The sequence below is a fragment of the Pelobates fuscus genome, chromosome 2 (assembly GCF_036172605.1).
Source record: "Pelobates fuscus isolate aPelFus1 chromosome 2, aPelFus1.pri, whole genome shotgun sequence".
Taxonomy (NCBI): domain Eukaryota; kingdom Metazoa; phylum Chordata; class Amphibia; order Anura; family Pelobatidae; genus Pelobates; species Pelobates fuscus.
Genome location: NC_086318.1, coordinates 189,015,451 through 189,033,215, shown reverse-complemented (window position 1 = coordinate 189,033,215; position 17,765 = coordinate 189,015,451). Strand labels below are relative to the sequence as shown.

Below are 17,765 nucleotides of genomic sequence, written 5' to 3'. Positions count from 1 at the left end.
TGCCTGCAAAGTCATATAGGATGATTGCCTCTAAAAAGGTTTGTCAATACCACCAAACATCTCATACTAAGGTTCATAGGTCCATGGAAAAGGCACAATTGTGTGCACATGCACTGGAACATATGAATTGTGTGCCAGTGCAAAAGGTTCTGCGTCCATGCAAGAACCTGGCTCATGGTAGACGTTTTTTCCAGGGCTCCTGGTTCTGTATATCTTAAAAATGGGCAGAGCTATCAACCTTTTTGAGCTGATGCTATTCTGTTGAACTTTAGCAGACCTGCTGTTTCTGAGTCTCTTTTACTGTATTTCTACAATATTGGCAGCAAGATTTCTACCATTACCTGTAAATAGAAACAGAAGGAGAAATTATGGCTCCAAGAGCATGGGCACATACTATTAACTTAACAGGACATTAAGAACTTTTAAAGCAAATAAGAGTTTTGCTACAGGAAGATATATGGGTCATGAGGATGGGGGTGACTGCACTCCCTGAATGTATTGTGGCTGTGGAAGGGGATATTAGCAGCCTATATTTCATGTGCTTGGAGACTTATTCCTCAGCTAAAACCATAGAGAATGCCTATACTAATATCCCCACAAAATTGAAGTCTTGGAGGATAAACACAAGCTAATCCTGTGTATGAAAGGTGGAAAAGGTTGGACTAGAGATGCTACTAAGTTTTTTGAGGAACATGCTTACCAGGCTGTTGTCATTCAAGCTTTTGAAATCAATATCTTTGGATGGAGCATTTCAAATACCTTGATCACTTAAGGAACCTTATGGATGAACCAAACAATGTCCTGGTTCGATTTATATTGGAAATAGAAAGCTGCACTGATGGAAGTGGTCAGAACAAGCCTTCAAATCCCTTTGAGAGTTCCCAGTTATCATTTAAAAGGACATGTCAAGGGAATGGTTTTATGGCATCAGTTTCTGTGACAGTTACCATCAGCCTGAGAGCATATGGAGTACTATACATCTGGGGACCTTGGTGTACACTTACTCCAGTGAAAGAGGAAAATGCAGAATAAATGCAAAAGTACTGTTTCTGAATTCCTGCTCTCCTTGAAACTCCCTCAACAACACTGTCCTCTCAAGCAAGATCTGTTAAGCAGTAGGATGTAACCATTCTTTACAGGTCATAGCGATCTGCACACTAGGCCTTGGTAAACAGCATGTTAGAAAATCCTCTCAACAAATTTCTTCCCGTAAAGACATGACTTTTATATGACTTTGCATGAACATAGAATGTAATAGCAGATAATAACCATTCAGCCCATCTAGTCTGCCCAATTTACTAAATACTCTCATTAGTCCCTGGCCTTATCTTATAGTTAGGATAGCCTTATGCCTATCCCACACATGCTTAAACTCCTTCACTGTGTTAACCTCTAGCACTTCAGCTGGAAGGCTATTCCATGCATCCACTACCCTCTCAGTAAATTAATACTTACTGATATTATTTTTAAACCTTTGCCCCCTCTAATTTAAGACTATGAGCTCTTGTTGTGGCAGTTTGATAGTTTTTCTTCTTTTAAATATAGTCTCCTCCGTTACTGTGTTGATTCCCTTTTTGTATTTAAATGTTTCTATCATATCCCCTCTGTCTCGTCTTTCCTTCAAGCTATACATGTTAAAATCCTTTAACCTTTCCTGGTAAGTTTTCTCCTGCAATCCACGAGCCAGTTTAGTAGCCCTTCTCTGAACTCTCTCTAAAAAGTATCAATATCCTTCTGAAGATACGGTCTCCAGTACAGAGTACAATACTCCAAATGAGGTCTCACCAGTGTTCTGTACAATGGCATGAGCACTTCCCTCTTTCTACTGCTAATACCTCTCCCTATATAACCAAGCATTCTGCTAGCATTTCCTGCAGCTCTATTACATTATCTGCCTACCTTTAAGTCATCTGAAATAATAACCTCTAAATCCCTTTTCTCAGAAGTTGAGGTTAGGACTCTATCAAATATTCTGTACTCTACCCTTGGGTTTTTACATCCAAGATGCATTATCTTGCACTTATCCACATTAAATGTCAGCTGCCACAACTCTGACCATTTTTATAGTTTACATAAAGCATTTGCCATTTGACTTTTCCCTCCTGGAACATCACCTATGTTACATATCTTAGTATCATCAGCAAAAAGACATACCTTACCATCAAGTGCAATATCACTAATAAAAATATTAAAGACAATGGGTCCAAGTACAGATCCCTGAGGTACCCCACTGGTGACAAGACCATGCTTTGAATATACTCCATTGACTACAACCTTGTGTTGCCTGTCACTCAGCCACTGCCTTACCCATTCAACAATATTAGAATCTAAACTCAACGATTGCAGTTTGTTGATAAGCCTTCTATGTGCAACAGTGCCAAAAGCCTTACTGAAATATAGGTAAGCAATGTCTACTGCATCACCCTGTTTTATTATTTTAGTTACCTAATCAAAAAAATCATTAAGATTAGTTTGGCATGATCTCCCTGAAGTAAACCCATGTAGTCTCTGATCTTGAAATTCATGTGATTTTAGATGTTCAACAGTCCTATCCTTTAACATGGTTTCCATTACTTTACACACTAATAAAGTAAGGCTTACTGGCCTATAGTTGCCCAACTCCTCCTTACTATCTTTCTTGTGAACATGCACAACAATCGCTGACTTCCAATGATTGGTTAAATAAATCTGTTAATGGTTTTGCTAGTACACCTCCAAGCACTTTTAATAACTTTGGGTGTATTCCATCAGGCCCAATTGACTTATTTGTCTTTACTTTTGACAGTTGAAATAGAACATCTTCCTCTGTAAACTACTGCAAAAAATTATTTGCCTAGGGCGGCAAAAATAATATATATAAAACACCCTACATAGCACAATGACTTATGGGGCTGGCATAGTTTTTTTTTTCCAGGGCTGCTTCGTATCCCCAGTCCGGCCCTGCTTAACAGTTAAATCACTTTGTTTATGCAGCCCTATGTACACCTCCCTGCATAGGACTTACACATCCTTCCCATTTAACTTTTACACGTCCTTTATTGTAAATTCTGTTCAATTTGAAATGTCTTATCTCCTGTTCTGTTAATAGCTTGTTCTGTTAATTTAGACCCTACATTAGCCTCCTGTATGGAATTAAAGTTCAACTTACAGAGGAGATAAAAACTTTTAAACAGGGGTCAAGTCCTGGGGGAAAAAGTGTGGGAACTCACCCAAGATTCCGCCTCCCCCCCCATAAAAAAAAATTACACTCCTATGCATACAGTGCAGTGCAGGGTGTGTATAATGAATGTAGTGTGTTTGTAGTGAATGCAGAGTATGGATAATGAATGTAGTGTGTTCGTAGTGAGTGCAGTGTGTATAATGAATGTAGTGTGTTTGTAGTGAGTGCAGTGTGTATAATAAATTTAGTGTGTTTGTAGTGAGTGCAGAGTGTGTATAATGAATGTAGTGTGTTTGTAGTAAGTGTAGAGTGTGTATAATGAATGCAGTGTGTTTGTAGTGAGTGCGGATTGTGTATAATAAATGTAGTGTGTTTGTGGTGAGAGCAGAATGTGTATAATGAATGTAGTGTGTGTAGTGAGTGCAGTGTGTATAATGAAGTGTTTGTAGTGAGTGCAGTGTGTATAATAAATGTAGTGTGTTTGTAGTGAGTGCAGAATGTGTATAATGAATGTAGTGTGTGTGTAGTGAGTGCAGTGTGTATAATGAACATAGTGTGTAGTGAGTGCAAAGTGTGTATAGTGAATGTAGTGTGTTTGTAGTGAGTGCAGAGTGTGTATAATGAATGTAGTGTGTTTGTAGTGAGTGCAGAGTGTGTATAATGAATGTAGTGTGTTTGTAGTGAGTGCAGAGTGTGTATACTGAATGCAGTGTGTTTGTAGTGAGTGCAGAGTGTGTATAATGAATGTAGTGTGTTTGTAGTGAGTGCAGATTGTGTATGATGAATGTAGTGTGTGTAGTGAATGCAGTGTGTATAATGAATGTAGTGTGTGTAGTGAGAGCAGTGTGTGTAATGAATGTAGTGTGTAGTGAGTGCAAAGTGTGTATAGTGAATGTAGTGTGTTTGTAGTGAGTGCAGAGTGTGTATAGTGAATGTAGTGTGTTTGTAGTGAGTGCAGAGTGTGTATAATGAATGTAGTGTGTTTGTAGTGAGTGCAGAGTGTGCATAATGAATGTAGTGTGTTTGTAGTGAGTGCAGAGTGTGTATAATGAATGTAGTGTGTTTGTAGTGAGTGGATAGTGTGTTTAATGAATGCAGTGTGTTTCTAGTGAGTACAGAGTGTGTATAATGAATGCAGTGTGTTTGTAGTGAGTGTAGAGTGTTTTAGTGAGTGCAGTGTGAATAAAAAATATAGTGTGTTTGTAGTGAGTGCAGAGTGTGTATAATGAATGCAGTGTATTTGTAGTGAGTGCAAAGTGTGTATAATGAATGCAGTGTGTTTGTAGTGAGTGCAGAGTGTGTATAATGAATGCAGTGTATTTGTAGTGAGTGCAAAGTGTGTATAATGAATGCAGTGTGTTTGTAGTGAGTGCAGAGTGTGTATAATGAATGCAGTGTGTTTGTAGTGAGTGCAGAGTGTGTATAATGAATGCAGTGTATGTAGTGTGTTTGTAGTGAATGCAGAGTGTGTATAGTGAATGTAGTGTGTAGTGAGTGCAGAGTGTGTATAATGAATGCAGAATGTATATAATGAATGCAGAGTGTGTATAGTGAATGTAGTGTGTTTGTAGTGAGTGCAGAGTGTGTATAATGAATGCAGTGTATGTAGTGTGTGTGTAGTGAATGCAGAGTGTGTATAATGAATGCAGAGTGTGTATAGTGAATGTAGTGTGTGTAGTGAGTGCAGTGTGTACAGTGAATTTAGTGTGTTTGTAGTGAGTGCAGAGTGTGTATAATGAATGCAGTGTGTGTAGTGAATGTAGTATGTTTGTAGTGAGTGCAGAGTGTGTATAATGAATGCAGTGTGTGCAGTGAATGTAGTGTGTTTGTAATGAGTGCAGAGTGTGTATAATGAATGTAGTGTGTTTGTAGTAAGTGCAGATTGTGTATAATGAATGCAGTGTGTGTGTGCTGGATTATGTGTGTGTGTGTGGGTGCTGGATGATTGTGTGTGTGTGTGTGCTGGATGAAGTGTGTGTGTGTGCTTAATGAAGTGGGTGTGTGTGCTGGATGATGTGTGTGTGTGCTGGATGATGTGTGTGTGAGCTGGATGAAGTGTGTGTGTGTGCTGGATGATGTGTGTGTGTGTGCTGGATTATGTGTGTGTGTGCTGGATTATGTGTGTGTGTGTGTGCTGGATTATGTGTGTGTGTGTGCTGGATGATGTGTGTGTGTGTGCTGGATGGTGTGTGTGTGCTGGATGATGTGTGTGTGTGTGTGTGTGTGCTGGATGATGTGTGTGTGTGCGTGTGCTGGATTATGTGTGTGTGTGCTGGATTATGTGTGTGTGTGCTGGATTATGTGTGTGTGCTGGATTATGTGTGTGTGTGTGTGTGCTGGATTATGTGTGTGTGTGTGCTGGATTATGTGTGTGTGTGCTGGATTATGTGTGTGTGTGTGTGCTGGATTATGTGTGTGTGTGTGCTGGATTATGTGTGTGTGTGCTGGATTATGTGTGTGTGTGTGCTGGATTATGTGTGTGTGTGTGCTGGATGATGGGGGGGATGCATTTGCTTTTTAACCTTTATGTGTTTGTTTTTTTTACTTTATTCCCCCCTCCCTGCTTCTTACCTTGTCAGGGAGGGGGGAGATCGCCTGGTGGTCCGGTGGAGGGAAGCAGCCGCTGCACACAGGGGCCATCACACGCGGTGTTCTTCACCAGCTCTAACTCTAGCGAGACTCGCCTGTGCGGAGCGTTGCCATGGTAACCCGTGGCAACGCTCTGACAGCCGCGGGTCTCGCGAGAGTTAGAGCTGGAGAAAAACACCGCGTGTGATGGCCCCTGTGTGCAGTTAGCAGGGCAGGTCCTGCAGGACTGGGAACGGGAACGGCGTTCCTGCTTTGGAAAAAGTGCAGGAACGCCGTTCCCATGCGTTCCTGCAGGACTCGAGCCCTGCTTTTAAAGTATGTTACATCTGATTAAAAAAGGAAACCATTTGTTTTCATGTAGGCTGCGTCAGTCAAAGCCAGGGGAGGTGTGGTTAAAGGGAATCTCCAGTGCCAGGAAAACAATCCGTTTTCTTGGCACTGGAGGTTCCCCCTCCCTCCCACCCCCCAATCCCTGGTTACTGAAGGGGTGAAAACCCCTTCAGTCACTTACCTGAGGCAGCGACGATGTCCCTCGTTGCTGTCTCCTCCTCCGCGCCGCTCTTCCTACTATCTCCGTCGGCCGGTGGGCGAGACTGATCCCGCCCACCGGCCGGGGAGACCTAATGTGCATGCGCGGCAATGCCGCGCATGCGCATTAGAGCTCCCCATAGGAAAGCATTGAAAAAGGTTTTCAATGCTTTCCTATGGGGAAATGAGAGACGCTGGAGGTCCTCACACAGCGTGAGGACGTCCAGCGACGCTCTAGCAAAGGAAATCTTTGCTATGATTCAGGAAGTGACCTCTAGTGACTGTCTAGTAGACAGCTACTAGAGGTGGAGTTAACCCTGCAAGGTAATTATTGCAGTTTATAAAAAAACTGCAATAATTACACTTGCAGGGTTAGGAGTAGTGGGAGTTGGCACCCAGACCACTCCAATGAGCAGAAGTGGTCTGGGTGCCTGGAGTGTCCCTTTAAGGCTGCATAAACAGAAACAAAAGTGATTTAACTCCTAAATGGCAGTGAATTGAGCAGTGAAACTTCACTACACAAAAACTGCCTCATTAAGCTCAAGTTATTTTGGTGACTATAGTGTCCCTTTAACTGCTCAAATACAAAATAAATAAATAAATCACTATTTAGTAGATAGACCACAAATAAAAACTTGCATGCATTTAATTATGCATTTTTCATTGGGTTTATTTCCAAAACAGCTTGCAAAAGAAGTAGTTCACTTGTCTGTTGCCTTTGTTAAGCCCTTCTCTTCTGATTCAGCCCAGACTTTCTATGACTATCCAATCACAGACTTCCCAAAGCAGCTCAATGAGTAGTCTTTACAATCATTGGCGGATCCGGGGGGGGGGGGGCAACGGGGCAATTGCCCTCCCCGAGATTCTCCCCTGCCGGCTAGTGCAGGGCTGGCATTGCCCAAGCGCCAGCCCTGCAATGTGCCTGCGGACCGGGAGGGAGATCAGTGATCTCCCTCCCCGGTCCGCAGGCACATTACTGACAGCCGACCGGAAGGGGAGGGAGAGAGGACCCGGGAGCTGTTACCAGCAGCTCCTCCGGGTCCTCCTCTCGCGAGAATTGGAGCGTTGCCACGGTTACCACGGCAACGCTCCAAATCTCGCGAGAGTGAACTCTAGCCCTGGAGCGCGGGCTAGAGTTCACTGGAACCACTGGACCACCAGGGATTCCCCACTGGGACCACCAGGGATCCAGAAATGTCCCCCCTCCTCCTCAATAAAGGTAAGAAGGGAGGGGGGACATAAATATATTTTATTAAATACATTTTTTTTAAAAAAAAAATTTTTAATTAAAAAGCCTCCCTTCCCTCCTCCCCTCCCCCCATACACACTGGCCCCATACACACTGCCCCACATACACTGCCCCACATACACACTGCCCCACATACACACTGCCCCCATACACACTGCCCAACATACACTGCCCCCATGCACACACTGACCCCATACACACACTACACACACTGACCCCATACACACACTGACCCCATGCACACACTGACCCCATACACACACTACACACACTGACCCCATGCACACACTGACCCCATACACACACTACACACACTGACCCCATACACACACTGACCCCATACACACACTGACCCCATACACACACTACACACACTGACCCCATGCACACACTGACCCCATACACACACTACACACACTGACCCCATACACACACTACACACACTGACCCCATACACACACTAACCCCATACACACACTACACACACTACACACACTGAACCCATACACACACTGACCCCATACACACACTGACCCCATACACACACTACACACACTGACCCCATACACACACTGACTCCATACACACACTACACACACTGACCCCATACACACACTGACCCCATACACACACTACACACACTGACCCCACACACACACACACTGCCCCCATACACACAAACACTGCCCCCATACACACAAACACTGCCCCCATACACACAAACACTGCCCCCATACACACAAACACTGCCCCCATACACACACTGCCCCCATACACACACTGTCCCCATATACACACTGTCCCCATATACACACTGTCCCCATATACACACTGTCCCCATACACACACTGTCCCCATATACACACTGTCCCCATACACACACTGCCCCCCACACACACTGCCCCACAAACACTGCCCCATACACACACTTCCCCCTTACACACACTGACCCACAAACACTGCCCCACATACAAACACTACACACACTTACCCCATACACACACTGCCCCCATACACACACTGCCCCACAAACACTGCCTCCATACACACACTGCCCCACAAACACTGTCCCACAAACACTGTCCCCATACAACACTGTCCCACAAACACTGTCCCCATACACACTGCCCCACACACATACTGCCCCGCACACACTGCACACCTATACACACACAGTGCCCTACACACCCTGCTGCCCCCCCATACACACATTGCCCCAAACACACACACACGACCCCCCCATACACACAGTGCCCCCCATACACACACTGCCCCACACATACATACAGTGCCCCCCATACACACACTGCCCCACACAGACATACAGTGCCCCCATACACACACTGCCCCTAACACACACACTGCCACCCTTACGCACTCACACTCACTTCACCGCTCACACACACACTGCACCTTTCACACACACCTCACCCCTAACACACACCACTTCTCCTATGCCCTATATCCCAGCAGACCCCAGGTAAGTTGTCAAACTGTTCTTAAACGGTATGACTACTTACTCCGGGGTGGGATCCTGGCACTACTGGCACCATAACTACTACACTGAGCTGTAGTGGTTATTGTGCTAGGATTATTTTTTTTAAATAATCTACAAGTGCCCCTCCCGAGATCAGGCTCTGGATCCGCCACTGTTTACAATGCAAGTGTTCTGGGCAATTGCCTTGTTCTTGAGTTTAGTTCCACTGATCTAACCAAACTGGGAAGTAACAGGACCGGTTATCTGCTTGAAAGCCGGGGGGGGGGGGGGGGGGGGGGTGTAGCCACGGCAATTGATAAAAGTGTGAATTTCTAATGAAATCTGCACTTAATATAAAATGAAAAAAGAGGACACACTCTTCAAACATAAACATAACACAAAGTGCCTTAGGTGTCTGGAGTGTCCCTTTAATTATTAAAATGGTGCTAAAGATATCTTTTTTTTTTTTTATAATAGTAGCTTCTATTACAGTTGGCAACAGTGCATGAAAATTCAGTCCAGCCCAATTTGTAGGCAGACAACTGACAGTTCTGTCTAATTGTCATTGTATTTGAGAATTCTATTTCAGCTTTCCATGATTCTGTTCCAGATTTCAACCATTTTTTTCATCCAACGAGGCTGAAATTGAGTCTATATTCAATCTAACTCAGATCCTGTATTGTAACTAGGAATATCCCTGGAAGATAATGGATTATGTTTAATAATCTAGCCAACTGTACTGTAATGAATTACGGTAGCTAAATAGGAAAAAATTTACAATTCAGCAATTTGTAGCCTAATTCTTACAATTAAAGTTCACATTTCACTACTGTTAAATGATGAATGTATAAAGTATATGATTAAACAACTTACAATAAATATATAAACTGACTTCCATAATTTACACCAAAATATCCAGTTTTGCAAGTAATTTACCAATTTGCTGTTTACTGTCAGGGCCCTTGCAGTGTGATGTATACTAACCCTGGAGAAAGCTGTTGATCAGTTGAAGTGTATCAGGTTGCAAAAAAAAAGCTTCCAATACTGTAGATGCATCACTCTCTCCTTCGAGATTTAAAGTCTCCTCAACCTTTCCTGCTATCCACCAGTGCCGTTCATCCATAGTTATCGTAGCTTTTAATTTTATAAATTTTTTACCAGAAAAGCATCAATAATCCAGCAATTTTAAAAAAAGAAAATTAAAAGAATTGGAAGCCAGTAGCCAGGTTTCAGAACTCTGACTTGTAAAGTTGCATCTGTTGTCAAGGCCAACAGTAAACATTAAGCTGTAGAGACAATCAATACAGTTTTAAACTGGCCACTCTTTCATTAGCTCCTGGGGAGCAGAACAATGGTGTGGCTGTGTTAACCCATGGCACTCATTGTTTGCTAAACACACATGCTTCTTAAATTTTAGCACTGTAGTAAATTAGCATGTTGTTAGCAGCAAACTACTTGAAGGGAGCGTAAAGCACCAAAATGACTTCATCTTTAAGTGTTACTCCAGCTGCTATATTCATTTATTTTATTTTTTTATCTTTTTCTGCAAATGGACACTCCAGGCACTAAAACAACTTCATCTAAATGGAGGCACTCTTACCTCAAGGGGTTAAACTGTTTTCAATGACTGCTTAAATTATTAAAAAGCGGCAGTGATTAAAGTTAGTGGCGTATCCGGCATGAGATATACACTCAAAACTGCTTCATTAAACTAAAATTTGTGCTCTAACCTGCCTATGACCTGTATAAAAATTGGCAAATCTTTTACAAACTAAAACTAAAATTGCTTGTTTCGTTCTTTTTTTTTTTAGACATTCTTTATTTATGAGAGATTTTTCAAGTAAGGAAGGGGTACAGAAAAAAGAAAAGGGAGGGGAGGGGCAGGGGAAACAAACATCAAATTGCAAAGGATGACATACATCGGCTCAGTATATCGAGCCCGGCATGGATACATACTCGAGTATAACGTTTCACCAATGATATTGTCACAATCAGTGTACAGCGTGTCCGCCTAAGCGGGTTGTGGTTGGTAATATGGGGCACCTTCTTCAGGTGTAGAATGTATTACAGGTGCGTCTATAGCTGTCAGGTGAGACAAAGGTTGGGTATAAGAGGGGGGTGGCTAAGTCTGGGGACTAATCTCCGTCATAGGGATATGGATCGGGGTAGCAGGCGAGGGTATCAGGCGTCCCCCGGGGGGCCCGGAGTACGGGGTCAGGCCCGTCCCCGTGCAGTATAGGACGTCCAGGGGTACCATTGGAGGGCGCACTTGTCCGAGCGCTCCCGCAGGGACGCAGTTAGCATTTCCATCCCACGGATCTCCTCAACCTTGTCTACCCATTGCTTGTAAGTGGGTGCCGCCTGGTTTTTCCAAAGCAGCGGGATAAGGCTTTTCGCAGCAGAGAGCAGGTGTATTGTGAGGGATTTTTTGTACTGTTGAATGGGCATGGATGTGTGGTGGAGGAGCATTGCCAGAGGCAAGAATGGGAGGTCTGTGTCCGTGATTTCTTTAATTTTGTCGTGTATCATTTGCCAGTACGGAGCTATGCGTGGGCAAGACCACCAAACATGAAGGGTGGTGCCCAGGGCGGAATGGCATCTCCAGCAGTCGCCAGAGGTTGTACCATGCATGTGTCTGAGCACCTCTGGGGTTCTATACCATCGCGTGAGTAATTTGTAGCTCATCTCCTGGTATTTGGAGCTAATGGAGCATTTGTGGGTTAGGAGAAAGACTTTGCCCCACTCCTGGGCAGTCAAGTGCACGCCCGTCTCCCGCTCCCACCTGTCCGTGAACCCCAGTGTGCCCTCATTGTCCGGTGTCAGTAAGCGTACGTAGAGGTGGGATACAGCGTGATCAAGGTGTTGTCTGTCAGTGCACAATTGTTCGAAGTCGGTCAGTTGTCTGTGGATGTGGTCTTTGCCTTGAATATTTGTGTAGTATGTCTTCACCTGGTGGTAGTGGAACGCGTCTATCAGGGTCGGTTGCTGAGTCGATAAGACATCGGGTAACGGTTTAAGGGCTCTGTCTGCGATCCACTGATGCAGGTAGAGCCAGTCCGTCTAGTGAAAATTTCGCATTGCCGCGGGGGTGAGACCGTCCGCGAGAGACGGGTTATGTGTGATCGGGGTCAGTGGGTTAGGTGATGTGGTGAGCCTGTGCGTGAAGCGTAGTGAGCACCATACCCTAAGGGTGGCGTCTATGAGGGGATTTTGGAGTCGGAGCTCGGAGTACGTAAGGGAGCCAAGCCAGAGTCGAGCGGGGATCGTACCGCGAGATTGCTGTACCTCCATAGACACCCATCTCCTGGCACCCGTGTTCGCGTGCCAGTCCACCACCCTTTGTAGATGTGTGGCCTGGTAGTATCTTAGCACGGAAGGTAGTCCGGCCCCCCCTGCTGACTTTGGGCGCTCCAGGGTGGCTCTGCGAATGCGGGAGGCGGAGCGGTTCCATACAAAGCTACGGATGTCTCTGGTCAGTGCACGGAAGAACGTTTGTGGGATCGCGACAGGTAATGTCGTGAAAAGATATAGTAGTCTGGGGAGGACATTCATTTTCAGGGCTTGTATGCGGCCGAACCAGGTGAGATACATTGGGGACCAACGCAGAAGGTCCTTTTGGATAGTAGCGAGTAGGGGGGGAAAGTTCATCGGGTAGAGTTGTGCGAGATCCCTCGGTAGCCAAGTGCCCAGGTACCGTAGTCTATCTGGTCGCCAAGAGAAGGCGAACTCTGAGCTCAACCGATCAACCAGCTCGGTGTTATCGAGGAGAGGCAGGGCCTCTGACTTGGACATGTTTAGTTTCAAGTTGGAAACTCGATGAAAATCGCGGAACGCTTTGAGGAGGTTGGGGATGGAAATTAAGGGTTGCTCCAGGAAGAACAACATGTCATCAGCATAGGCGGCAAGTTTGTGTTCCTCCGCTTCCAGAGTCACCCCCGTAATACCCCCGTCCCGTCTGACCGCCTCCAGGAAAGGCTCTAGAGAGAGGGCAAACAGGAGGGGGGACAGGGGACAACCTTGCCGCGTGCCATTGCTGATGGGGAAAGGTTTCGTCAGTGCACCATTGACGCGGATGCGTGCTGTCGGAGTCGTGTACAAAGCCGCCACCCAGTTGCGCAGCTGTGGGCCAAATCTGAAGTGGTGGAGAGTGGACGCGAGGTATGACCAATCTACCCGGTCGAACGCCTTTTCGGCATCCGTCGATAACAGGACAACCTCGCGTTTCTTGGTTTTAGCGATATGGATGACGTTAAGGGCCCGGATCGTGTCATCACGGGCTTCCCTACCCGGGATAAACCCGACCTGGTCTGGGTGAATCAGATCCGGGAGGAGCGGGGAGATCCGCAATGCTAGCGCTTTAGCAAAGAGCTTAAGGTCCGAGTTTAGGAGCGAGATCGGACGGTAACTCGAGCAATTAGACGGGTCTTTACCTTCCTTGGGGATTATTGTGATGGTGGCGGCTAGTGTGTCTGTCGGGAACTGCCCTCCTTCGCGAATCGAGTTCAGACCTGATAGAAGTTTAGGCAAGAGTGTGTCACTAAAAGTACGAAGGTATGAGACCGGCAATCCGTCCGGGCCCGGTGCCTTGTGAGGCTTCATGCACTTTAGAGCGCCTTTAAGTTCGTCAAGTGTCAGGGGTAGTTCTAGGTCCTCCGATTGTTCCTGGGTGAGCGTTTTGGCTATGTGCTGGGAGAGGTAATCGGTGATTTGACGTCGGTGTGTCTGGGATGTTTGTCCGTGAGCGGTCTGTGTCTGGTTGTATAAGTCAGCGTAGTAGGTCTGAAAGGCTTCAAGAATGCCTCCTGGGAGTCGCGTGCTACGTTGGCCGGGTGTGTTTATTTTATGAATGTGTTGTGTCCGTCTTTTTGTCTGGAGCATCCGTGCTAAAAGTCGACCACTCTTATTAGAGTGTTCATAAAAGTATCTGGCCGACTTCGACAGGGTGTGCAGCAGTCCCTGTGAAAGGTGATCCCTAAGTTCCCTCCTAGCTTCAGTCAGTTGTAGGTAGGTGTCGTCATCCAAGGTCTGTTTGTGCTTGTTCTCCAAGTCAGTAACCCTGGAGGTGAGATTGGTGAAGTGCTTGAGTCTATCTCTCTTACGCTGGGTGCAAATGGCGATGTAGTGGCCCCTCACAACACATTTGTGTGCCTCCCAGACCGTCAGGGGTGGGGTGTCCGGGTTTTCGTTAGTGTCGAAGTATTGTGTGAGCGTCTGATGTGTGGATGCGCGGGTGACTGGGTCAGTCAGTAGGGATGCGTTCAGTTTCCATTGCCTGTCCTTTGGTTTGTAAAGTGGGGAGCTCGTGCAGACTGTGACCGGGGCGTGGTCCGAGTGGGTCATGATTCCGATGTGCGCGTCGCGTAGGAGGGAGAGGTATTCCTGGGGCATGAAAATGTAGTCAATACGGCTATAATGGCGGTGGACGTGTGAGAAGTGTGTGTAGTCTTTGTCATCGGGGTGTGCGGTTCTCCAGCAGTCAACTAGTCCTAAGTTAGTAAGAGCCCTAGTAGCTGTCCGCAAGCAGTGCGGCGGGTGCGTGCATGTTCCCCGTGACGTGTCCAGGAGTGGGTCAAGTGGCATGTTCAGGTCACCAGCCACCAAAAGGAGCCCCTCCCTGAACCTGTTCAGCCTGTTTAAGGTGCGGGAAAGAAAGGTGTGCTGGCCGCGGTTAGGAGAGTATAAGCAAGCGAATGTGTACGTGTGGTCAGCTATCGTACCCTTGATAAAAATGTACCTGCCTCCCGGATCTCTTTGGGTCTCTACGTGGCAGAAGGGTGTGTTGTGTGCGAACAATATTGCTACGCCTGCTCTCTTAGAATCAGGATGGTTGGCATAGTAAGCCAGGGGGAAACGTTTGTTTTCCAGTTTGGGAGCATTTGGACCCCGAAAGTGCGTCTCCTGCAAGAACGCCACGGACACCCTCTCCGCCCAAAGACGGCGGAGCAGGTGCGAACGTTTCTCCGGCTGGTTGAGGCCCCCAGTATTATTGGACCAGTATTTAAGCAGGGCCGGGCCGAACCCCGCCCCGGTCCCCGCACGGCGGACGCCTGGAGGATGGGAGTTCGCCATCCAGTAAGGGGGGGGGGGGGAGGGGGGGGGGGGGAGGGAGAGTCAATGCAACGTGTGAACCTTGACCGGTTGACAGCGTTCGGGAGACTGTGGGTCTGGAAAGTCTCGTAGAACTACGGTCTTATTTACAAAAAAGTTCAGTTGCGTGAGGTGCGGGGAAGGCCACCCACGAAGTCTGTGTCACGTGAGGGGATGTAATCGGCACCCATGTCCCTCGGCTCCCAATCCGCCGCGGGAGATGGCTGTCTAAATCTTTGCGTGTCCGGGGGAGGGGGGGGGGGGGAAGTAGGGGGGGTTGCAAGTCCGTCGGTAACGTAGGGGCATCTGTCAGCACCGTGGGTTTACGTCCCTTTCCAGTAGGCGGGCGGAGGGGGAAGGCAAAGTGGGGGTGGGGGGTGGGAGGGGGCAGGCCCCCAGGGCAGGCCTGCGGGGAATGGTAGTCAGAGTCGTGTGTCATTCAAAGATACGGTTAATACAGCACAGTGTAATACAATACAATGCAGGACAACACATGTGAACAGAACGTTATATTCTCATCATCGGCTTTGTAGCCCGAGTCATCAGCAAGACCATAACAGGGTTCGGGAAACCACAAACATTTTTCTACATAAATATAACAGGCACAGGGTATGGATCTCTTGGGTGTGCGTATGGTACTAGTTTTACGAAGAATAACTATATGAGTGTTGGCCCACAGTACCTATAGCAGACGGTGTGCCTAGCATCCCATAAGGGCCCTGCTGCGCGTGCCTGAGGCATAGCGGGAACCTGGAAATGGGGCGCGACACGTGTGTATAGGGCGCTCAGGTGGGGTGTGGCAGTAAGGGGGGGGGGGGGGGGGGGGGGGGTCGCCACGTGCGGCACCAAGCAATGTAGCATGTAACTGGGTAATAAGCGAGAGCAGTGCAGTACCAGCCACAGTAGCATATGATGCCGCAGGCGGCACATGTGGCATAATTTAGGCGTATCGGCTATATATAAAGGGCATATGAATGGCGGTAGTGTACCCATTACGCAAGGGAGACCAGCACCCGTCACCCCGGCCCATGTGCGAGCTATCCTATTATACAGGGTGTGGCCGTGCAGTAGCGCAGCAGGGGGTGACGGCATAGTAGGCGTAGTCAAGAACAACGTATGCCATGGAAAACGCAAAGGCACCTATGCCAACATTGAAATACACGTTATTAATTAAACATTTTCGAAATAAAGCATCACAAACCGGTAGACATACAAGAACAACAGGCCAATTATTGAGGCCTCTTTGGGGACCACGTGAGTGGAGGCAAAGGAAGTGGTCAACAATATAAGTATAATTTAACACGACCTACACCGGGCAGTGTGGTGCCACACCTACGTCAGCTGCTTAATCCTCGCTAGGTGGGCGGCAAGTACCGGGCATTAAGTGCCGCGGGCAAAACACCACGTCATCTCTAAGACGGGAAGCAATGGGGCGGGTCAACATGTGGAATACAGTGCAATGCATTACAAGATATATGAACCAGTGAGGTGGCACGTTAATTATCGTTAGCTATGGGATATGCGCCAGGGGTGTTGACTTAAAACAAGTTAAGCATGCCATGGGAAAACAGAGTTGAAGACAATGGATATAGGCAAGAAGCATTACATGTGGGGAGTCGTACCTCAATACCTTGCCCCCTGAGTGTGTCAACCTGCTAGGCCCGGGTATGACTAAGAGTCAGCACTACGGGAGGTTGAGCAGCCCAAACCCGCCTCCCAAACAGTCCAACGCATCACAGCCCACCCAGTATGATCCGTGACCCCCCAAAAACCCCCCCCACCCAAAGTGCAGCTCTAAGTCCTAAGCCCTGCGATGAGCTAGCGATAATGTCCCACTAACCTGCGGTCAACTTCACAGTGTCCACCTTGTACAGGATGAGGTCGGCAATCTTCAAAGTCAGGGGGACAGGTGTGGTACCTTTATAAGAGCTAGGTAGCGTAGGGTGAGGTCCATGGTTCCAGGCAAAGGTGGTCAGTAGTGGCGTCATCGGGTGTTATTCTTCTGGGCCGGCAGGGCCTCCTCGTCGTTGCGGTGGGGGGGCAACACGGTCGCCCGACAGGTTCTCGGCCGCTGGGTGGGGTCCAGTCGGACGTGCAGGCGGATACTCAAGAATCCAGTTAGGAACGTGGACATGCGGCAGTCCAGTGGACTGGAGGAATCTGGTGACATCGTTGGGCCAGCGCAGCGAGTGCCAACGGTTCTCGATCTTTGCTTGTAGGCTGAATGGGAAGCCCCATTTGTAGGGAATCCGCTTCTCCGTTAGCATGGTCGTGAGCGGTTTCAGCGCTCTGCGGGCATCTAGCGTGAGAGGCGACAGGTCTTGGAAGAGCATGACCTGGGAGTCCATATATGTGAGCGTGCGTCGGGCCCTGGCCGCTCTCATTATGTCGTCCTTGAGTTGGAACGAAGTGAGGCAGCAAATCAGGTCCCTGGGCTGGCCATCTCTTCTAGGGCCTCGGAGCGCTCTATGTGCGCGTTCCATGGATATTTCAGGGGGTGCGTCTTCTCCTAGCAGATACAAGAAAAGGCCCGTCAGCAGTTCCCGTGGGGACTCATTGTCGGCTTCAGGGAGGCCCCGTACTCGTATGTTGTTGCGGCGGCCTCTGTTGTCCAGGTCCTCGACCTGTCTGCGCATCTCAAGAAGTATATTCCCCTGCCTCGCCGTAGCTAGGTC

The 17,765-nt window shown here is 47.4% G+C and overlaps 1 protein-coding gene across 1 annotated transcript in view; it reads right to left on the bottom strand.

The window, feature by feature from the left end:
• The window catches only part of LOC134586252 (dynein axonemal heavy chain 5-like), a 260,789-nt gene extending 246,446 nt beyond the window's left edge, over positions 1-14,343 (bottom strand). The window contains exon 1 of the mRNA XM_063441744.1: positions 13,020-14,343. Within this exon, the coding sequence (XP_063297814.1) occupies positions 13,020-14,343 (1,324 nt within the window). The remainder of the gene's footprint in view (positions 1-13,019) is intronic.
• Positions 14,344-17,765: the final 3,422 nt, after the last annotated feature.